The sequence below is a fragment of the Schistocerca cancellata genome, chromosome 6 (genome assembly GCF_023864275.1).
Source record: "Schistocerca cancellata isolate TAMUIC-IGC-003103 chromosome 6, iqSchCanc2.1, whole genome shotgun sequence".
In the NCBI taxonomy this organism is placed as follows: Eukaryota; Metazoa; Arthropoda; class Insecta; order Orthoptera; family Acrididae; genus Schistocerca; species Schistocerca cancellata.
This window is the reverse complement of record NC_064631.1, coordinates 19,119,385-19,143,355: the sequence shown is the minus strand read 5'-3', so window position 1 is coordinate 19,143,355 and position 23,971 is coordinate 19,119,385. Positions and strand designations below refer to the sequence as shown.

At 39.1% G+C, this 23,971-nt stretch overlaps 1 protein-coding gene across 1 annotated transcript in view; it reads left to right on the top strand.

Annotated features, from left to right (window-relative positions):
* Positions 1 to 23,971, top strand: part of LOC126191144 (Down syndrome cell adhesion molecule-like protein Dscam2) — a 395,591-nt gene that overhangs the window by 83,027 nt on the left and 288,593 nt on the right. Inside the window, exons 4-7 of the mRNA XM_049931899.1 lie at positions 5,618 to 5,767; positions 5,857 to 5,977; positions 20,219 to 20,397; positions 20,574 to 20,846. Coding sequence (XP_049787856.1) covers positions 5,618 to 5,767; positions 5,857 to 5,977; positions 20,219 to 20,397; positions 20,574 to 20,846 — 723 coding nt within the window. The remainder of the gene's footprint in view (positions 1 to 5,617; positions 5,768 to 5,856; positions 5,978 to 20,218; positions 20,398 to 20,573; positions 20,847 to 23,971) is intronic.

Genomic DNA, 23,971 nt, shown 5'->3' with positions numbered 1-23,971 from the left:
TGAAATTGTTTACCTGTAATATTTAAGTGAAGAGAAGTAACGATTCTATTGACTGAATCAGAAACTGTGCCCGCTGCTTTCCAGCCGCCACATTTAACTCGGCTAGAAAATCCGCTTGAGGTCTCGATATGTAAACACGACAGCGAAAGATGGTTTCCGAAATTCGGTTTCTGTCTTCCGGAAGATGTGTCACATGGGTCATTCCGTGTCAAATCAACCAATTGTACTACATGATTCGAACCATGACCTCTTAGAGTTGGATGAATTTTTTTTTCAGGTTATGTACCCACTAACACTACAGGGCTATTACAAATGATAGAAGCGATTTCATAAATTCACTGTAGCTCCATTCATTGACATATGGTCACGACACACTACAGATACGTAGAAAAACTCATAAAGTTTTGTTCGGCTGAAGCCGCACTTCAGGTTTCTGCCGCCAGAGCGCTCGAGAGCGCAGTGAGACAAAGTGGCGACAGGAGCCGAGAAAGTGTATGTCGTGCTTGAAATACACCCACATCAGTCAGTCATAACAGTGCAACGACACTTCAGGACGAAGTTCAACGAAGATCCACTAACTGCTAACTCCATTCGGCGATGGTACGCGCAGTTTAAATCTTCTGGATGGCTCTGTAAGGGGAAATCAACGGGTCGGCCTGCAGTGAGCGAAGAAACAGTTGAACGCGTGTGGGCAAGTTTCACGCGTAGCCCGCGGAAGTCGACGAATAAAGCAAGCAGGGAGCTAAACGTACCACAGCCGACAGCTTGGAAAATCTTACGGAAAAGGCTAAAGCAGAAGCCTTACCGTTTACAACTGCTACAAGCCCTGACACCCGATGACAAAGTCAAACGCTTTGAATTTTCGGCGCGGTTGCAACAGCTCATGGAAGAGGATGCGTTCAGTGCGAAACTTGTTTTCAGTGAGGAAGCAACATTTTTTCTTAATGGTGAAGTGAACAGACACAATGTGCGAATCTGGGCGGTAGAGAATCCTCACGCATTCGTGCAGCAAATTCGCAATTCACCAAAAGTTAACGTGTTTTGTGCAATCTCACAGTTTAAAGTTTACGGCCCCTTTTTCTTCTGCGAAAAAGACGTTACAGGACACATGTATCTGGACATGCTGGAAAATTGACTCATGCCACAACTGGAGACCGACAGTGCCGACTTCATCATTCAACAGTACGGTGCTCCACCGCACTTCCATCATGATGCTCGGCATTTCTTAAACAGGAGATTGGAAAACCGATGGATCGGTCGTGGTGGAGATCATGATCAGCAATTCATGTCATGGCCTCCACGCTCTCCCGACTTAACCCCATGCGATTTCTTTCTTTGGGGTTAGGTGAAAGATTCAGTGTTTAAACCTCCTCTACCAAGAAACGTGCCAGAACTGCGAGCTCGCATCAACGATGCTTTCGAACTCATTGATGGGGACATGCTGCGCCGAGTGTGGGAGGAACTTGATTATCGGCTTGTTGTCTGCCGAATCACTAAAGGGGCACATATTGAACATTTGTGAATGCCTAAAAATACTTTTTGAGTTTTTGTATGTGTGTGCAAAGCATTGTGAAAATATCTCAAATAATAAAGTTATTGTAGAGCTGTGAAATCGCTTCAATCATTTGTAATAACCCTGTAGTTTAAATTTGAAATTTCAAATTTTTCTGACCTTTGGTTTTTGAGTTTCAAGGGTTTAAAAATCAAAAAAACCTATGTTTTTGATCAATCGATGATTGTTTTAAAATGCTGTAGCTCAAAAACTATACAACCTAGAGAGCTCAAACTTGCACCATTGTTTTCCTCTAAAAATTCCCTTCAGTTTGATATGTAACATGACTATGCTACCTAAATCTGAAAATTTTAAACCATTCCAAAAAAACATTTTTTGAAATTTCCAAAATATGTACCCTTGCATTTTTTTTATAAAAATTATATATGTTGTCCAGTCTAACTGACTACATGCATGCAACATTTCAAGATGGGATCTCAATGGGTTCTTGTATAAAATAATATTTTACTACCGCAATACACACTAGTGAGGTGAAAAGCAGACTATTTCTAGACTATGAATACCAAGGTAGACCTATGTAATTCTAACAAACTTAAATTTTTATGTTAGCCTTTTTATGCAACATTACCCTCTTACAGTTTGTTAATTCATTAAACGATGTAGTGTTGTTTTAATTTAATGTTCATGATTCTTTTAACTATACATCAGAAGGAAGTGAACACATTTTAATTGGTAATATATGTGCTACAAGTTAAAATTTTGAATAAAGCCACTCACCTTCATCCTTAGTTGTAAATGGCAGAGATTATCTTTTTCTTGGTTTTCCAGTGTTATTTGTAATCATTTACAACAAGTTCCTTATATTAGAAATTGGCATATAAGTAATTTCACTTGGGAAAAAGATTAACTTGTTGATATTTGCATGGATATAACTGTATTTATAACACTAATTGGTATTTACAAATTTAATACACATGGTATTTATACAACTTTGTGTTTAGTGACAGTAGGTGTAACATAATTTAAATGTGCTTCTTTTATGATCTTTTAAGATATTTTTCCAAAGCAAGAGAAGACAACTTCATTTCTTTAGCACTTAAAGTGTAGGTTCTTCCCATAGCTGTTGTTGGATTCGCTGTTTGTAAAAGAGTATTTCCTGGGACATCTAACATATCTCTTGTTTGTAGATAGTAAAACACTGGGCTGGACCCTTTGGGTGTATAAAATTTATTCGGTACGTGTTATTGTATATTTCTTCAATACATCCTAACCACCAAGCGTCATCATATGCTACTGTCACAAAACTAGCAGCAATATTTTCCATATGTGACCGTGTTATTTGGTTCGGTGTTTTCACATATTCAAGAGACTCATCCAGACTAAAATGATAAGGCTTGACAGCAATTTGACTCTCTGTGTAGGGCTTACATGAGTGAAACTTTTGTGTTCCCGGCCGGCCGCGGTGGTCTAGCAGTTCTGGCGCTGCAGTCCGGAACCGCAGGACTGCTACGGTCACTGGTTCGAGTCCTGCCTTGGGCATGGGTGTGTGTGATGTCCTTGGGTTAGTTAGGTTTAAGTAGTTCTAAGTTCTAGGGGACTTATGACCCAAGATGTTGAGTCCCATAGTGCTCAGAGCCATTTGAACCATTTTTTTTTTTTTTTTTTTGTGTTCCCATAACCGCTTTTGATTCACTAAACCGAGGAAGTAAGTATTCGTTTGTCAGTTCATAGTCCTCTGTTGTGCAATATTCAAAGTCAATGTTTTTCATGTGTTCCATGGCAAATACATAAAGTGATCTGGGTGTTAAGATTTGTTGGTCATATGGCCTTTGTAAGCTGGCTTCAGCAGCTAGCTGCTTAACAGTTCCGCCAAGCCCATCGCATGCGCTCTTGCCATGGGATGTTGCAAAGAACTCCCACTCTGCCTCCACTTCAAAATCAGTTTTATGCAAACACAAATTAAGGAAGTTTTTCTTATTTTTATATTGTGCAGCACTGCCATCAGAAAAGTAAGTAATCTTTTTAAGTGCAAAAGGCAAGGTTTGCTTTATGATTTCTAGCAGTTTTTTTCTGGAATACATAGAAAGCGACTGTATTATGTTTCAGGCAATCTGATATGAAGACATACTGCAGATGTTTTAGTTTTCCCTCCCGTTTATAACATATGATGAAAGGATGCAGTGTAGCTCAGGTGGTAGTCCAGTGGAATAATTGTATTTCATCTTGTACTACGAAAGAGTAGTTTTCTGGAAAATCACAGTTGACTTCTACATGGCCTTCACTTAAATTGTCCTTGATTTTCTGTAGTATTCTTTCTGCTGACTAGCTATAAATGAATGAGTTTTGCTTTTCACCTCACTAGTGTGTATTGTGGTAGTAAAATATTATTTTATACAAGAACCCATTGAGATCCCATCTTGAAATTTTGCATGCATGTAGTCAGTTAGACTGGACAACATATATAATTTTTATAAAAAAAAATGCGAGGGTACGTATTATGGAAATTTCAAAAAAATTTTTTTTTGGAATAGTTTAAAATTTTCAGATTTAGGTAGCATAGTCATGTTACATATCAAATTGAAGGGAATTTTTAGAGGAAAACAATGGTGCAAGTTTGAGCTCTCTAGGTTGTATAGTTTTTGAGCTACAGCATTTTAAAACAATCATCGATTGATCAAAAACAAAGGTTTTTTTGGTTTTTAAGCCCTTGAAACTCAAAAACCAAAGGTCAGAAAAATTTGAAATTTCAAATTTAAACTAGTGTTAGTGGGTACATTACCTGAGAAAATTTTCATCCAAATCTGAGATATCAAGGTTCAGACTGTTAGTTGATTTGAGATGGAATGACCCACATGTAGTCTGTGGTGAGTTGCACGAAGCTTTTCTTTCCGCGACGTTGTTTGCTGTGTGGAACTTTACTTTTTCCTCTTGCCACAAGCCCTCCCTAAAACCATTCAAGAACTGTTTAATATAAATGTTTCCAACCGAAAAAAATAACAGAAATATACTTCATTGCCTGGTAGTGTCCTTTTGAAATCTGAACTGCATTCGTTCATACGGACGATAAGCTAGCAATGATAACCAAGGGCTGTGTAGCGCATCTTTCGGATAACCAGCGAAGTAGTAGCGTCTCTAGCGGAAAACGCATAAACTTAATTTGAGTTGTGATATTATTTCGTAAGAAAATTACAGTAACTTCGATTTGCGGTCAGACGTTATTACGCTGTATATGGAGCACGAGGTTTTTAAATCTGTGGCGCTCTTGTAGGTGGGGTTAGGTCGGTATGACATCTAATAGTGCAGCTTACATTGTTGCGAGTAAATGATTTTTACAATCATCATAATCTTTCGGAGTGTGTCGTGATTTCCGAGGTGGTTATTAGGTTGGGATCTAAGAGCGCATCTGAAACTGATTAAAAGGTCATTACAGTCACACACTTTTGGCGCTTCTTTACAAATGTCCGCGGTGGTGGTTGAGTTACATTTACATTTTTGATACATATTTATTTCATTGTACCACCCGAGTACGTAGAATAGAACTCCTCACTTTTGTGGGCGCTAAGGAATCACCGAAAGTCGGGTAACTTCAGGACGGTATAGAATATTTCTGCCCACTACCAACCCAACACAGTACACAATACGACACACACAGCTGACCGTATCATTGTAGCAGGCACTGCGAACGTACAGATGTATATTATGAGTATAGTACCGATATCTTCGTACAGGCAACATCGCAGTGACGTTTATCAAACGCAATTCTGTCATCAGTACCGCCAACGCAGTTCTGTCATCAGTAAGTTATGGCCACGTAATGCTCTATAAGCAGTCATCGTCTTTTGTTGACAACTGCTATTTCGGATATTTTTCTTAAATTATCGCTTTTACCGTACGATATGGCAAGTTTTATAATTTACAGTAGCAGATATACTTTCTTGTCTACTTTTCGATATTCTATGTATTTAGATCCTTGTCTATTACGGGCCCGTATCTTTTAATCGGTTTTAGACGCCTGTCTCCAGCATTTGCACGATTTTGCACAAATGTGGTTAATGAATCATATAAAAACAAAATAATCGCCATCAGACAATTTGTGGTGTGCAGGAGGGAAGTACGCCGTCTTGGAGAGCGGGGACCTTTACATCTTCAACGCGGGGCCCAGTGACGGCTACAAGAGCTACTCGTGTCGCAGTGTGCACCGGCTAACTGGCGAGGTGCGAGCCAGTGCATACCCGGGACGCATCATCATCACAGGTGTGTGTGCACTGCGTCCCCTGCTCTAGTGCGTACCACTGCATACATCTAGTGGTAAAAACCCTCCTCTCTCTCTCTCCTTCTCGCAGAACCGAAGGGAAGTGTGCAGCCCAGGATAACAGTCGAGAAGCACGTCAACAAGCAGGTCAAGGTCGGCGACGACGTCATACTGCCCTGTGTTGCTCAAGGGTTTCCAGTTCCTACCTATAGGTCAGTCCTTTTGTTACTTATGGCTCCATTCTTTCCTGTTTTGGGCTTAATGTAACTTCAATATAAAACTTAAGGCATTTCAACATGAACATACATAGCCTTGTGCATGCCAGAGGGTACTTCTCATTGTATTGGTTATTAGGGTTCCTTCCCATTCCATTCAATTACACAGTGCAAGAAGACTAATTATTTAAAATCCTTTGTGCGTGCCTTAACTAGTCCAATATTGTCTTTGCAATTGCTACAGGAGTAATATATAGAGCAATGTTGTATATTCCTAGATTCGTCACTTGAAACTGATTCTTGATACTTTGTAAGTAGGTTTTCACTCTCCTTAGTTGTTGTTGTTGTTGTTGTTGTGGTCTTCAATCCAGATACTGGTTTGATGCAGTTCTCCATGCTACTCTATCCTGTGCAAGCTTCTTCATCTCCCAGTACTTACTGCAACCTAAATCCTTCTGAATCTGCTTAGTGTATTCATCTCTTGGTCTCCCTCTACGATTTTTACCCTCCACGCTGCCCTCCAATGCTAAATTTGTGATCCCTTGATGCCTCAGAACATGTCCTACCAACCGGTCCCTTCTTCTTGTCAAGTTGTGCTATAAACTCTTCTCCCCATTTCTGTTCAATACCTCCTCATTAGTTATGTGATCTACCCATCTAATTTTCAGCATTCTTCTGTGGCACCACATTTTGAAAGCTTCTATTCTCCTCTTGTCCAAACTATTTATCGTCCATTTTCACTTCCATACATGGCTACACTCCATACAAATACTTTCAGAAACGACTTCCTGACACTTATATCTATACTTGATGTTAACAAATTTCTCTCCTTCAGAAACGCTTTCCTTGCCATTGCCAGTTTACATTTTATATCCTCTCTACTTCGACCATCATCAGTTATTTTGCTACCCAAATAGCAAAACTCCTTTACTACTTTAAGTGTCTCATTTCCTAATCTAATTCCCTCAGCATCACCCGACTTAATTCGACTACATTCCATTATCCTCGTTTTGCTTTTGTTGATGTTCATCTAATACCCTCCTTTCAAGACACTGTCCATTCCGTTCAACTGCTCTTGCAAGTCCTTTGCTGTCTCTGACAGAATTACAATCTCATTGGCAAACCTCAAAGTTTTTATTTCTTCTCCAATGATTTTAATACCTACTCCCAATTTTTATTTTGTTTCTTTTCCTGCTTGCTCAATATAAAGATTGAATAACATCAGGGAGAGGCCACAACCCTGTCTCACTCCCTTCCCAACCACTGCTGCCCTTTCATGTCCCTCGACTCTTATAATTGCCATCTGATTTCTGTACAAATTGAAAATAGCCTTTTGATTTCTGTACAAATTGAAAATAGCCTTTTACCCCTGCCAACTTCAGAATTTGAAAGAGAGTATTCCAGTCAACATTGTCAAAAGCTTTCTCTAAGTCTACAAATGCTAGAAACGTAGGTTTGCCTTTCCTTAATCTTTCTTCTAAGATAAGTCGTAAGGACAGTATTGCCTCACGTGTTCCAGTATTTCTACGGAATCCAAACTGATCTTCCCCGAGGTCGGCTTCTACTAGTTTTTCCATTCGTCTGTAAAGAATTTGTGTTAGTATTTTTCAGCTGTGGCTTATTAAACTGATTGTTCGGTAATTTTCACATCTGTCAACACCTGCTTTCTTTGGGATTGGAATTATTATATTCTTCTTGAAGTCTGAGGGTATTTCGCCTGTTTCATACATCTTGCTCACCAGATGGTAGAGTTTTGTCAGGACTGGCTCTCCCAAGGCTGTCAGTAGTTCCAGTGGAATGTTGTCTACTCCCGGGGCCTTGTTTCAACTCAGGTCTTTCAGTATTCTGTCAAACTCTTCACGCAGTATTGTATCTCCCATTTCATCTTCATCTACATCCTCTTCCATTTCCATAATATTGTCCTCAAGTACCTGCCCCTTGTATCGACCCTCTATATACTCCTTCCACCTTTCTGCTTTCCCTTCTTTGCTTAGAACTGGGTTTCCATCTGGCCTCTTGATATTCATACAAATGGCTCTCTTTTCTCCAAAGGTCTCTTTAATTTTCCTGTAGGTAGTATCTATCTTACCTCTGGTGATATAAGCCTCTGCATCCTCTAGCCATCCCTGCTTAGCCATTTTGCACTTCCTGTCAATCTCATTTTGAGACATTTGTATTCCTTTTTGCCTGCTTCATTTACTGCATTTTTATATTTTCTCCTTTCATCAATTAAATTCAATATTTCTTCTGTTACCCAAGGATTTCTACTAGCCCTCGTCTTTTTACCTACTTGATCCTCTGCTGCCTTCACTACTTCATCCCTCAGAGCTACCCATTCTTCTTCTACTGTATTTCTTTCCCCTAGTCCTGTCAATTGTTCCCTTAGTTATATGTTCAATATTACTTGTTAGTCCTACTTGCTAAATTGGCCACACACTGAAGCAATGTTCAAGGGAGGGTCACACGAGTGTATTATAAACAATCTCCATGGCAGAATGCCTGTATTTTCGCAGCATCCTACCAATGAACCCAAATCTATTATTTGCTTTACTTTCAGTTGATCCTGTGTGATCACTGTATTTCATATTTTTAAAAACTCCCAAGCACTACACGAGATGACAGATTCTATTTGTGACACTCTGATATTGTGGTCATATGCTACAATACTTTTTACAATGGTTTTTTTTTGTCTAATTGAATATTTGTGCAGCTTATTTCAAATAGTATGTTATTATAGATCATCATCTGCAAAAACTCTGAGGTTACTTTTAATACTTTCTGCAAGGTTATTAATATACTACATGGATACCTCAACATTTTTGTGAGCTACGCCTGAAGTTACTAATACTTCTATCAGTGACTCTCCATTCAAGGTAACATGCTGCATCATCCCTACTAATAAATCCTCAACCCTTTCATAAATGTTACTAGCAATCTCATATGATCACATTTTCAGCATTTAGTATAGGTGTGTTACTAAGGCAAAGACATTTTGGAAATCAGGAAATACTGCATCTACCTGCCTTCATCCATGGCTTTTAGTATGTAGGCGTGGTGGGAGAAAAGTGGAAGTTGGGTTTCAAATTAGCATGTTTGTGGAACCAGTACTGGTTGCCATGGATAAAGTCATTCTTTTCAAGGTAATTCATTGTGTTTGAGTCCAGAATGTGTTCTTCAACATATGGATGTCAAAGGGACTGGAGAGTAGTTTTGTGGATCACTTCACGTGGTAATCTGAAACCCAGTGGAAGGTGATAAATATTTTACTTCAGCTGTTTTCACTTCCTCTAACAACTCTCGAAATTTGGAGGAAAAAGTGATTCATACACACCTAACATACTGATTTATCTCATGAAAACTTTATCTTTTCATTATAATGACAGTAGGTTTAGGATGAGGTCTGCAACAGTATCCCAACAAATAACAGAATTTTGTTGCTTCAGTCACACTGTTATTATATGTTAATGCCACAGTGTGTTTTTAGAGTTTGCTTTCATTGTCAGTAGTCTTGCAATTTATTTTTAAATTGATGTGTATCTACTCTATCAGCAGAGTTTTGAGAACATTCATCATGAGTTAAGACAGTGTGCCAGATTGGAACTCAGACACAAATACCTGTCTTCTTTGAGCAGTGCACTTCCTTCCCTGACAGATCAATCTAAATGGAACTAGCAACCTGTGAGAAGGGTCATAACAGTGTTCAGGTTTAGGTACCAGTCAGGCACACAGTTTTAGCTCTCTCAAGTATCATCACAGTATAGCTAAAGGGTAAAAATGTGCCATCTGAGTGGCTTCTCTGATTTCTATAACTTTATTTTATTCTTACATACAGAAGTTACAGTCAAACAGCATTATAAAAGAGCCTTGATGGATTTTGAAAGTTGTGGGAAGCAGATAGAGGCAAGCTGGAACTTTGATAGGTCCAAGAGGCAGGCTAATTAGTGCATTTAGTAATGTATTGCCCACAAAGGGCAGACCTCTGAGCTTCCACTTCAATCTAGCAAACAGTTTTTGTTGCACAAACTCTATTAAAGAGTGACAATGTCATCTTGAAAATGGTTTTGTTCAGGGACGTATGTTGGGTGGTTAGATATATCTTTATCTTTAGTAGCTCATTTCTAAGTAATTTGTTATTAGTAGTTTATTCATCCAGTGACAATGTACATGATTACAATGTAATGCCTCTGGGTCATGTCAAATAGATTTTGATACCAAAAATATAATGTTCAGCAATTTCTTGCTTTCAGACAAGTATAACATCTTTGTTCAGAGAATGTCCAAAATTGTAAAACAAATTAAATAAGAAATGCAACTATCCTGGAGCAAAATGTGTATTTTACTTACAATACTGTCCAGTATTTGTTCTACTACTGTACAGAATAGTTTATTTTATATTTATTCAGTGTGTCAATCACCATAACCTAAAGACATGCAAGTATTCACTCAGTTCTTAATAGAATTTCAAAGTGGTGCAAAGAGTATCAACTTGCGTGTTGAGAATTGTGAACTTGTACAGTTCACAAAAAGCAAAAATGTAGCATCCTATAACTAAATTATCAATGCATCACAACTGGAATCAGTTAGCACATACAAGTATGAGGTAATAACTGTTAATAGCTAAATGAAATGGAATGATCACATAGGCTTAGTCATAGGCAAACAGGCCACAAACTACAGTTCATTGGTAGGATACTGCCTACTGGGAATATTCAGTCAGTTTTCTGCAAATGATAAGGACTACAAAACTTTCTTGTAACTCTTAGAATATTGGTCAAGTGTCTGGCACTCATCCCAAGCTGGTCTGATGCATTATCTTGAATGAATACAAGGAATGACAGTCAGGGTTTATCTCAGGTTAGTTTGTTAATGGAAAAACATCACAGAGATACTGAAAAACCTAAACTGACACACACTTGAAGATAGGCCCCTGCTATCCCATGAAGGCTTGGTTACTTAGTTTCTAGAAGCAGTATGAAGTGAGGAATCCGGGAATATATTAAAGTCCTAGTGCCTATGAAGACCAAAATGGAAATTATTGTGTGCATAAAGGCATTTGCACAGCCATGTGCTATACACAAATGGAATGGGTAGAAGCCATAATATGTGGTACAGCGAGGAGTATGCTCTGTCATGCACTTAACACTAGTTTGGAGAGTATAGATGTAAACTATATCTCATGCTACAATATATTGGATCATCTACATTCAGTTTTTGTAGTTGTGAAAATCCCAGCAACTTGGTCCATTTGAGTGTAGTCTCCATCAGTATCACGTTTGTTGATCAACCTTCCCCTACAACAGAACTGTCATAATCATTCCATTGTTGCTCAAATTGTATCTTATGGTTGTGTGTAAAAGTGCTGTAGCCATATTGGCCTAAAGCAAAATAACTCTGTGAATAACTCATGGCTCATCTTCCAGGAAATGTGGACAGCCATACTACGGACTGATCTAAGTGAATATTATTCGTTCATACTTCTTCTTATCAGGTTATTACACTAACTGATAATACACATTGTTTATTCCATCTGTGGAAAGAGAAGAGCAGACATGTAACTTATGATAGGTGGTACATGAGTTACCCTTTAACAATGGCTTTCCTGAAAGAAATGATAACAATAGAGGAAGCAAAAAGGAAAACTAAAACAGTTGCCACTAACATTTCTGGGATATATAATGAGTGAAGCTGATTCTTTTATTTTTGTGTCCAAAAAGAAGCCATTCTATAAGAAGCAGGGCATAATTTTCCTTATTACTATGCTCAGAGATTCTCCAATTGATTTCAACTCCAAAACTCTGACATAAAAAAAAATTGGATTTACGCACAAAAAAGATGTTATTAATGTTGGTTATGAACTGTGCAGTGTATAAACAGTATAATGAAGTATGGAAGAACAAGGAGATGGCCACTGAGTATAGTTTTACAATTATAGAACACAACAGTTGTTGTTTCTGTTTTTGTTGTTGCCTCCAATCCGAAGATTGGTTTAACGTAGCTATCTACAGAAATAAAGTCCGCCGCTCGTGGTCTCGCGGTAGCGTTCTCGCTTCCCGAGCACGGGGTCCCGGGTTCGATTCCCGGCGGGGTCAGGGATTTTCACCTGCCTCGAGATGACTGGGTGTTTGTGTTGTCCTCATCATTTCATCATCATCCAGGAATGTGGCGAAATTGGACTGAGCAGAGATTGGGGAATTGTACGGGCGCTGATAACCACGCAGTTGAGCGCCCCACAAACCAAACATCATCATCATCATCATACAGAAATCCATCCTTTGAAAGAATAACTACTGCAGCCTACATCAGTTTGGATTTGCTTACTGTGCTCAGAGCTTGGTCTCCCTTTACAGTTCCCCCCTCCCCCTTCCTCCTCCCTCCCCCCCCCCCCCCCCCCCTTACACACATACACTTCTGTCCATAACCAAAATGATTGTTCCTTGATGTTTCGAGTTTTCGATGATATTGAGCCACAGTCACGAAATACTGTTTAAAATGGTAAACCACTATTGTATTACTATATTTATCTTTGTACTATCTAGATTTCGGCTTTTATGTCACAATCAAGTACAATGCTAAAAGTTGTTAGACAATTATTATGTCATATCTTTTAAGGCAGTCCAAAGCAGGTAAACGACCAAAATCTAGATAGTACAAAAGATAAATATAGTAAGACACAGTCAAATGGTGGTTTACTCTTTGAAACTTGATGCTTAACTTTCATCATATGCCCTATCAGTTGATCCATTCTTGCAGTCAAGTTGTGCCATAAATTTCTTTTCTCCCCAATTCACTTTAATATCTCTTGATTAGTTACTCGATCTACCCATCTAATCTTCAGCATGCTCCTGTCTCACCATGTTTCAAAAGCTTCTGTTCTCTTCTTTTCCTTTCATCTATGTTTCACTATAGTACAAGGTTACATGCCAGACAAATACCTTCAGAAAATATTTCCTAACAATTAAATATTAAAAAGTCAAGTACTGTACAGCATAATACTAATTTATGAAAGAAGAAAATTTCTGAAAGCCTTATCACCGTGTTCAGAGAAACCACACCTTGAAAAGAAAGCTGTGTCCTATTGCAAAGTTACAAGTTGAATCTTGTAAAATGATTCAAGTGTCAGTTATATGGACATATCAAATTTGTCTGTGAAAGACACCTGACTGGTTAGAAGTGCAGCAAGTTCTCTTCCCCCAAGTCAGTATGAACTGGTGTGTAGAGAACAATTTTATTCTGGGAAAATCTTTCATTTATTAATTTAAATGTCTATTCCCATAATATAACAAAAGGTAGTATTTAAACATTCAGAACAGATATGCAACACGGAGACAAAACTTACTCAACAAAAAGGGACAAAGTAACTGTATAATGAATTATCATAGTTTCAAATTACAAAAATGTAAAATTTAAAGTATCTCTCAATCAACAGCTTCTAAAAATTTCTTTTGCAGGTAATTCAACAATATTATGAAAGGATAGATTGCTAGTCACCATAAAGATGACATGCTGAGTCACAGGCAGGCAAAACAATAAGACTGTTACACATTGCACTTTCAGCCAAAGCCTTCTTCAGAAAGGAAATACACAAGAAACACACAAACATTCAAGCAAGTACACCTCATGCACATATAACTGTAATCTCCAGCCACTTTGGCCACAAAGCAACTGTGTCAAATGGAATCAGCAATCTGGAGTGGGGTTGGGAAGAGGAGGGATAGCAGGGGATGGCTGGGAGAAGAGAATTGAGTCCTGCTTGGTGGAGTATCAAGGGACTATATGGTGGCAGGACAAGGCTGTCAAGTGTGCAGCATCAGGAGAATGGGGGAGCGAGAGGGGGTGATGCGAAGAAGAAAAAAAGAAGAGGAGCAAAGAGGGGGAAAAGACTGGTGAGTGCACTGGAAGTGAGCAGTGCACAATGAGGGTGAAGAGATGTGAACTGGGAGGTGGTGAAAGGACGCAGGGACAGAAACTGTTGGATGGAGGGTGTGGGGAATGTAGGTTACCATAGGTTGAGGCCGGGTGGTTCTGGGAGTGGAGATTGTGTTGTAAGGATGACTTCCGTCTATACATTTCAGAAAATCTGGTGATAGAGGAGAGGATACAGCTGAGCTGGGTTGTGAAGCAGCTATTTAAATCAAGCATTTATTGTTCAGCAACATATTGTGCCGCAAGATGGTCAACCTTGCTCTTGCCCACACTTGAGCAGTGGCCATTCATCCTGGTGGACTGCTAGTTGCGTACCAATATAACAAACTGAGCAATTATTGCAGCAAACCTGATGTATGATGCGGTTGCTTTTACAGATGGCCTTGCCTCTGATGGGAAAGGATAAGTCTGCAACATGACTGGAATGGGCAGTGCTGGGTGTGTGGATTGGGTGGGTCTTCCACCTGGATCTTTCAGAGGGATAAGATCCCTGTGGATACAGGTGGGACTGGGAGTGGCATAGGGATGGACTAGTATGTTGTGGAGGTCAGATGGAGAATGGATAACCACTTTAGGAGGGCTGGGATGGATCTTGGATACGATGTACCTCATTTCAGAGTATGATGATAGATAATCAAGGATCTGACAAAGAATGCGGTTCAGTTGTTCCATTCCCAGGCGGCACTATGAATGGGGTACTCCTTTGCAGCTGGTTCCTGGGTTGGTGGGAGGACTGGGGGGTGTTTGGGAATGTGTCATGGGAAATCTGTTTGTGGATCAGGTTTAGGGGATAGTGCCTCTCTGTGAAGGCATTTTTGAGAATTTCAGCATACTGGGCAAGGCAGTTCTTGTCACTGCAGATTTGCCATCCCTGGGTGGCCAGGCTGCAAGGGAGAGATTTTTTGGTGTGGAAGAGATGGCAGCTGATGAAATGCAGGTACTGTTGGTGGGTTTCATGTGGACAAAAGTATGGATAGAGTCATCAGAGAGGAGAAGGTCGACATCCAGGAAAGTGGCACACTGTATTGAGGTTGACCAGTGAAGTGAATGGCAGAGAATGTTTTAAGGATGTGGATTCCAGATCATGAAGATATTATCAGTGAACCTTCACCAGGCCATGGGTTTGTGGTTTTGGGAGTCTGGGAAGGTTCCATATGGATGGCCAATAAACAAGTTGGCACAGGAGGCTGCTGTGTGGGTGCCCATGGATGTGCTGTAGATTTGTTTGTGTACCCGCTCTTCAAATAAGAAGCAGTTGTATGTTAGGATGAAGTTAGTAAGGTGTATGAGGAATGAGGTAGTGGGTTTGGAGTCTGAATAATGTTTCAAGAGGTAATGTTCACTGCTCTTCAAATAAGAAGTAGTTGTGTGTTAGGATGAAGTTATTAAGGTGTATGAGGAATGAGGTAGTGGGTTTGGAGTCTGAATAATGTTTCAAGAGGTAGTGTTCAGTAGCAGCATGGGCATGAGGGATGTTGGTGTCAAGGAAAGTGGCATCAACAGTGATGAGTACGGATCCAGGAGGTAAACAGATGGTGACGGTGGGGTTTTGGTGAAGGAAGTGGTTAGTATCTTTGATGTGGGAGGCTAGATTTTGGGCAGTTGTTTGGAGAGGTTAGTCAGTGAGGGCCAAAATTCTTTCAGTGGGAGCACAATAACCAGTAACCAGCTACAGTGGTGCATACAGGATTGTTGGGTTTATGGATTTTGGGAAGGAAGGAGAAGATGATTGTGTGGGGTGTTACAAGAGAGGGGGGGAAATGGATTCTGGGAAGTGGTTGTGTGAAAGGCTTAGGGCTTTAAGTGGTGCTTTTTGGTTATGTTGGACTTCTGGGATGGGATCACTATGGCAGAATTTGTAGGTGGAGGAGTCAGATACTGTATTTACATGAATCTGATGCACCACCAGATGTAATGCGCACCCCAGTTTTAAAAATTAAATTAATAAGAAAAAGGAATTTTGCCACATCGCTGGTACAGTATTTTGTATTGTTGAAATTTATTTTACAATGCTAACTTTATTTCAAACAATAATGAATGTATACATAAACTATGAAAAACAACAATAATTTATTTTTAAGTTACTCATTATGGTAATAAGTGACATTTTCATTAGTAAAAAAGAACGCCTAACTTGGTTAACTACATGACATACGAAGAAAAATACTGTAAATTTTGGGTGTTACTCATCATTATTCACTAATATCATCATTTCTGGAATCCTTGGAAGAGTCTACATCAGAAATAGATTCATGTACTCCTTCCCTGCCATCCTCAATGTTGTTCCAGAACACATCATCTTCACTGCCATCCTGCATTTCTTGAATGATTTTACGATCATTGGTGCTTCGATGTGTTTCCAGGCAGCCGAAACCCAGTGTGCAATAATGTAGGGTGCAGCACATTTAATTTTTCCTGTCAGAATCAGGTCACGATTTGGTTTGCAAAACCATTTTTTGTACTGTTCCTAAACGAAACTTTTGAAAGGTTTATTTATACCAATGCCCAGGGATTATAATGCAGAAGTCGTTCCTCCAGGAATAACAAGGTCACTGGGTAGGCAGTGGATATTCTTTTTTACATTGTCAGTGAGATGACCATGAAATGCATCAAGACAAATCATTGATGGTTAATTGGAAAGCCCATCAGGATGGAGTTCCCATACGTTTTGGAACCAGTCAAGCATAAAAGATTCAGTCATCCATCCCTTCTCTTGATTCCGAACAAGGGCATCATCAGGGAATAGCTTTTCATTTTTTGGAGTCTTGTGGCTTGTTTTTCATTTGAAGATTAAAAAAGGAGGAAGTTTGTTCCCATCTGCTGTGATTGCCAGCATTATGTTGCACACTGTTTTTCACACCCAGATGTTTTGATGGTAACTTCTTTTGTACCCTTCTTGTCAATCGTGTAATTACATGGCATATCAAACCAAATTGGAGTCTCATCAGCATTGCTTATTTGGCCCATCAAAAAATTCTTCTATTTCCAAAGTGTGATAACATACTGCTGAAATTCTTGAAGTTTCTTCTCAAAATCCTGTGGAAGCTTTTGGAATATTGTTGTACAGTGTCACAGAGGTAAGCCTGTTTGTTTCATAAAGTGATCAACCCATCCTCGGCTAGCCTTAAACTCTTACTTTGGTATATTAAGAGCTGCAGCCGCCCTTTTGCTTTTTTTATTATGGTGTCACTAGTCGCACATTGCCCATTCTTTCTCCTTTCTCAGACGAGTTCCAAAACATTTACTTCAACATCAGGATGACTTCCTTTGTGAGGTCCAGTGAATTGCTTTCTAGTAGTGGTAGTTACAAATAATCCCATTTCTGTTTCTTCCGTAAGCAAATGTTAATCTCAGCTACATTGAGCACTCTTCCTGCCCTTCTGTTACCATATTTTTCAGCATAAAGAATTGCTTTACACTTGAAAGTAGCTACATACAATATTCTTCTCTGCTTGCCTTCCATTTCGCGACTACCTAATGCAAACACAATGCAAAGTATTGTAGTAGCCAACAATAATGAAACGAGGTTAAGAAGTACAACAGTGCATTGTAATGTATGGGACAGTACCTTCTTTCATCACAGTAATGGATTTTGTCCTAATGCCTGCAAACAGAATTCAGAACTGGAAATATAACAGCTTTTTTAAATCAATAGCCTCTTACCCGGTTTATGTCTTCCTTTCTTTAATTCACAGATACCGTACCTACATTTTCTTGCTACAGTTTAATAAATGGTTTGCTACTTCAGATTACATGTGGTAAGAAATACCTGTAAATGATTCAAATTTGTATTCGAATCTAATGTGGCATCGAATCTTATGTGCACCCCAATTTTGAGGACTTTGTATGGTAAAAAAATAGTGCACACTAGATTTGCATAAATACGGTAATTGGCAGAAGCCTTCCACCAAATAGTATCTGATTTGAGGCTGTGTATGGCTGTTCTTTCTTCTGATGAAATATTTGTGTCCTTAGGAAGAGACCTGGAGAAGGATACTGAGGCCAGATTTGAGGTAAGGAATTCATGGAAGGTGACAAGGGATTGGTTAGGTAGGAGGATCACAGTTGGATGGTACTATAAACTGGGAGAGGCGGAGCTCAGTGTTGGGGTTGGGTTGGCCTGTGCTGGAGAGATTGGTGGCAAAGAAGTGTTTCCATTGCAGGGATCGGGAGGAGGAGAGTAGGTCTTTGACTAGTCAAAAATGGCTAAATTTTGGTGTAGGGCTGGAGGCAACCGCCATATTGTGGCCAAGAGGAAAGGGACCACCCTGTGACACAACATGCAGTTGAACATAAAATGCTTGATTTTGATGGCCACTTCGCAACCCAAGCCATCTGGATTCTTCCCTTTATCACCAGCTTCTCTGAATTGCATAGACTGGAGTTATCCTTAGGACACGTTCTTGACTCCCAGAATCACCCTAGCTGCTTCAACCTACAGCAGCCTGCTGTTCCCACATTCTCCTATCCCTTCTGTCCTATCACCTCCTCCCAAATCACATCCCTCACCCACATTGTGTACCACTCTCGGCCAACGCACCTAAGAATCTTTTTGCCCCTCTCTGCTCCTCTTCTTTTCCCTTCCCCATTTCCCCTCCCCTCCCCCTTCCTCCCTCACAGCATCCTGACGCTGTACGTGGCAGACTTGTCCTGCCATCATCTAGAGAGAAACATTCCACGTGGGAAAAATATATCTAAACACAAAGATGATATAACTTACCAAACTAAGGCGTTGGTATGTTGATAGACACACAAACACACACACAGAATTCAAGCTTTCGCAACCCACGGTTGCTTCATCACGAAAGAGGGAAGGAGAGGGAAAGACGAAAGGATGTGGGTTTTAAGGGAGAGGGTAAGGAGTCATTCCAATCCCGGGAGTGGAAAGATTTACCTTAGGGGGAAAAAAGGACAGGTATACACTCGCGCGCACACACACACATATACCCATCCGCACATATACAGACACAAGCAGACGTCTGTATATGTGCGGATGGATATGTATGTGTGTGTATTGCTGATATTTCAACATGGGCTTTCCATTCTTTAATTTTGCAGGTAATTCAATATCTTGCAATCTGAAGTTTTAAATTGTAAAATATATGCAAACACATGCTGTAAAAATGAAGTAATTGTGATATAATTACACATAAAATGCATTAATTCTCTTGCTCAGTTGTTGTTAAAACTGATACACAGTATTATATTTTTTTATGATTATGTTATCACCTGATTATATGATGCTCCGTTGTGACAGTAATCGATGCCACATTTGACACCATATCATATCTGGTTCGATCAATAATATCACTTATTTGTTTGTCCAATATCATACAAAACTTGTATACTACATTATTTATGGATCAGTATAACACTAAAACCGCTGCCTGTTATCTACTGCTTCTCTCCCCAACCTATCCCTTGGCCCTCCCACGATAACTTCTTAGTTCTCTACACCCTTACATGAGATAGTTTTACAAAGCTATGGACCCTTTGAAAGGGCACAGCCGACTTCCTTCCCCATCCTTCCCTAATTCAATGAGACCGATGACCTCACTGTCTGGTCTCCTTCCCCAACCCAACCCAACCCAACATGCATCTAGCCTCATCTGCATGTAGTTTAGCTCTCCTTCAAATGAATGGTCATCTTTACTCATTTGATGGTCATTATTTCATCTCCTTTGAGAACCAAGAAGTTTCTCCCATTTTGTGATTCATCTTTTCCTTTTAGACCTTCCACAACTCTTAGTACATTATACTCTCTCTTTCTTTTTTAATTTTCATTTTTCAGTTAATTACAACTTTTTCATTGGTTCTTTCTTGTTCAAGTTACGTGTATTTCTTTCAAGTATTCCAGCTCCAAAATACATATACTTTGGTCATTAATTTCTCTTCTCACTGTGTATCATGAAACTTCTGGAATCAATTACAGAAGAGTTAAAAAGCTTTTACTACTATTTTCCCAATCCACGGTGTATCATGGAACTTCTGAAATTAGTTGAAAAGAAGTTAATAAAAACTGATAAATGAAAACAAGTGACTTGATGCTATTATCTCATTACCTTCCATTGTTTGTCATGCAGACAAATGTCCACTCTTTCTTAATGATCAATGACAGCATTAGACTGAGAACTAGTTTTTTCTCTTTCAAAATATGTTGTATTGGTGAAGATAGAGATGGGGCACTGGAGAATGTGAGACCAAAATTCTTCATTTTTCATTTGTTTAGATGTACAGAATTAATATGAAATGCAGACATGGAATGCTTAACAGCTGTGACTGTGTTTTGAAGTGGTATTTGATGTCTGTTAACAGGTGGTTTAGAGAAGATAATGATCAACTACAACCTATGGCTGTTGGTGATCGTGTGAGTGTGCTAGCTGCAGGTTTAATGCGAATCAGCAAAATACGTCTTGAGGACCAGGGAAAATATTTATGTTGGGTAAACAACTCAGCAGGTGAAGAAACTGTACAAGTAACACTTACAGTGACAGGTAATATTAAAAGTGGAAAAGTGTTTGAATCACATGTATAAGAATTATTTCAAACTGAACTACTTGTGTGCTGTCATTTAAAACAAAAATTAAGATGCAGGCATATTTGACTTATTATGTAACAACAGGGTAATGTTGATGTGGATTTGTTGTTAAAATTTTTCTTTTCTTTCCAGCTCCTCTCTCAGCACATGTGCAGCCACAGTCACAAGTTGTGGATGTAGGAAAGGAAGCATCATTCATGTGCATTCCTGGTGGATATCCCATAACAAGAGTTTCTTGGTATAGGAATGGGAAACCTATTGTGCCTGACTCAAGGTTTGAGATAACTTCATCACCTGAGAAATTATCTGTTAAGCCACTCCAGAAGGAAGACCATGGGATGTATCAGTGTTTTGTGAGCAATGAATGGGAGATGGCTCAAGCAACAGCAGAACTTCAGCTTGGAGGTAAATCTGAGTTTCTACTGAGCTGTCAGTGAACAAATGCATTTAATAGTTTCTTCTTTACTCCTCCCTGTACCCCATACTCACTATACTGATGTAATTTTCCATTGCAACATGTCCCATATTTCTCCAATGGATCTCTGTACTCACTTGTCTACACACCCACCATTAATCGTTTTACTTTCCCTTTCTTTCTGTACTGTATCCATTTGCTCTTCTCTGCTATTTCTCTATGAGAGTATTATTTTCTGATTATTTACAGAGAGACAGCACATATAAATAATCAACCCTAGTTATTTCCATTTTCTTGTTATTGCTGAATTGTTTGTACCTGAACGTATATACCCTAATTCTATAAATATACCATTGCTTTAACTTTCACAACCTGATGTGGAATCTGAGAGACACTGCCTATTAACAAGCTCTGCATACTGTCACTGATGGATCATTGAGCATCAGGGTGCCCAGCATTGTGGAAAACAGGGAAATCTCAGGGAATTTTTTTGTTCTGGGAAACCAGGTGAAACTTGGGGATTTTTTGTGTCTTGCCTAATAACCTTGAAAAGACCATGGTACCTGATTTGATTTTGGGCAGAGGTATTCACTTGCCTTCTGCAGTTCTATGCTCACCATTCATCATCAGCTCCAGCCTGGCCATGTGGTTTGTTGTTGTACCGTGGTTTTGAGAGTTTGTGATGTGATGTGACCATCAAGGAACAGTGAAGAGTTTTGTGTGGTTAACATTTATATCAGTTCAAATTTTGTTTGATAAGATGATGTGATTACAAAGATGTGTGCTTTTAGGGCAGTTTGTGGCCTTTTCCAATCCATTTATTTTGAACTAGGGATTAGCATAACAGATTTGCATCCAGTACATTGCTTTTAATATATAGCAAAAAATTACTGTTGTACATGCCATATGCATATCAGAATAAGGTATCTTGGCATTCCAGTATGAGTGCTTTACATTTTTGAAGTGTTTTATATTTCAAAATTCTGGATAAATTACCCCTGGCACATTCTTTTTACAATTCCATGTTTAGACTCAGAAGTGGCAATTAACACCAACCATGAGAATAGACAGCTAAGGTATAGCACTGATACATCTCACTACCTTAAATCAGTTTGGTGGTATGAAGCTCACACCACAGCTCTTGATTTTCTAAATCTAATAGAGATCAGGTCAGTAAAGGAAATCCTCAAAGAGTTTGATGGGAATCGTATAAACATCAGTCAGTTCAGGATGATGACCATTGGGGTCAAGAGTGGACATGAAAATGTGAAGAAATTTGTCCAGGGTGTATACAACCCAGGACAACTGGGAGATCTGGGAAAAACCTGAGAATTTTTTCATTTGGGAGAAATCTGGGAATTTTTTAGAATTCCAAGAATTTTTCATTGTTATAGTTTTCAGTTAAATTATCGTAATTTTGACTGGTAAGAACCAATACTCTAACAAAGGATGTTACTGTACCCCGCTACTGCAGAATAATACTGCAGCAATAAAACATGAAGGAGAGAAAGAATAAAAAATAAAATAAAAAAATAAAACTTAAGTTTCAAAGAAAATGTGCCATATACAACAACAAAACACAGTGCTCATACAAGCATCTGCCAACACTCAACAGCAAAATGTGTCAAAGGCTTTAGGACGACTATGCAATGATTCATAAAAACAAATTGCCTCCGATGAGCGTGACGCCACAACTGTTTACATGCGCCCTCGAGTCGCGTATCAGTAGTACCTTCTCCTGCTTCTGGCTACAGAAGTGTGGCTGTAGCTGTATAAGCAGCAAGCAGCCAGATGCTACTTGGAAAAATTTTACTGGGCACCAAAACTGCCAGGGACAAACTGGGGTATCTGCTCCGGGCAACACTTTCAGGGGGAGGGCAGGGGGACGCCAAATTTATATTCTTGAGGAAAAAAAACCTTGTTTCACAAAGTGCCTAGCATGAAGCGCACGTTGGTGTATCGATTATTCATATGATTTTGAAATACACCTTGCTGGTTTTTGAACATTTTTCAAAACATTATAAGTTCATTCCTGAATGAATCATAAGTTGTGTTTTGACTGTGTGCATAGTGTACATGATGTCTCTGCCAGGGGAATCCCCACCGCATCTAGAAATAAACTTTCCTGCTGTACAAGCTGAGCAGAATATAGCCGAACAGGTGAATGCCAGTCGCTGTCTGTTTATGTGGTTGACTAGATTTGCAAATGATCAGTGTTGTTGTAATTACTAGCAACATCTATAGGTTTAGACTATCAGAGTGGAAATAGATGACTAACAGGAACAACAGGTAAGAAAGATTATGTATTATCTTCTCTGTGTATCCAAGGAAATGAAATTTTGACAGAAAAGTTTTGGCCAGACCACTACACTAGTAAGGGCCAGTTGTACAGTACTCAGCTAGCAGCCGCTTAAGTTCTGTTCTGGGAGTAGCACAGAAAACGCATTGTACGAAAACATACTAACACTTAACCGGAGAATAAACGAGGGGTAAGTAAATCAGTGATTGTGGCAGCGTTAGTGAAGATAAATGGAGAATAAACTTTGACACTGGCAAGAATAGTTACAGAATTAGTGGTGACAAGATTGTTTGTTAGAATGAGAAAGGAGAAGAAACGGGGTCATGACACAAATTATGGAAGAGTATGACAGTTCCAAATTTATATGAAAATTTCCTAGCACTACTTTTCGATCTCATGCTTGAGAACCTGGAGTGTATGAATGAAATGTGAAACTGTTTCCTAACATAAAGCTTTTTGCTTGTATTAGGCCTAATAGGCATTTGATATTGGTACTTTGTGAATTATATTCTGCCGTGTTATAAAAACGACCATTGGTGGCAGAACAGTCTCATTTATTTGGTGTTTTTAACAATTACTGCAATATTAGACAGGTCTGTTTAGTTTTATCTAGTAGACAGTGACAAAATACACACAATCAGATCAAGAAACCATACCAGTCTTGGGTATTATTTGTATTAACAGCTTTTTCAGTATTAGACTATGACATTTTGTTTTTTCATGTAACAAAACGTTTGACAAACTTTGATGAAGTAATAGGTTCTTTCGCAGAAAGGAAAGCACACCATGTAAAGCTGTAGCAAGATCAGAGAGAAA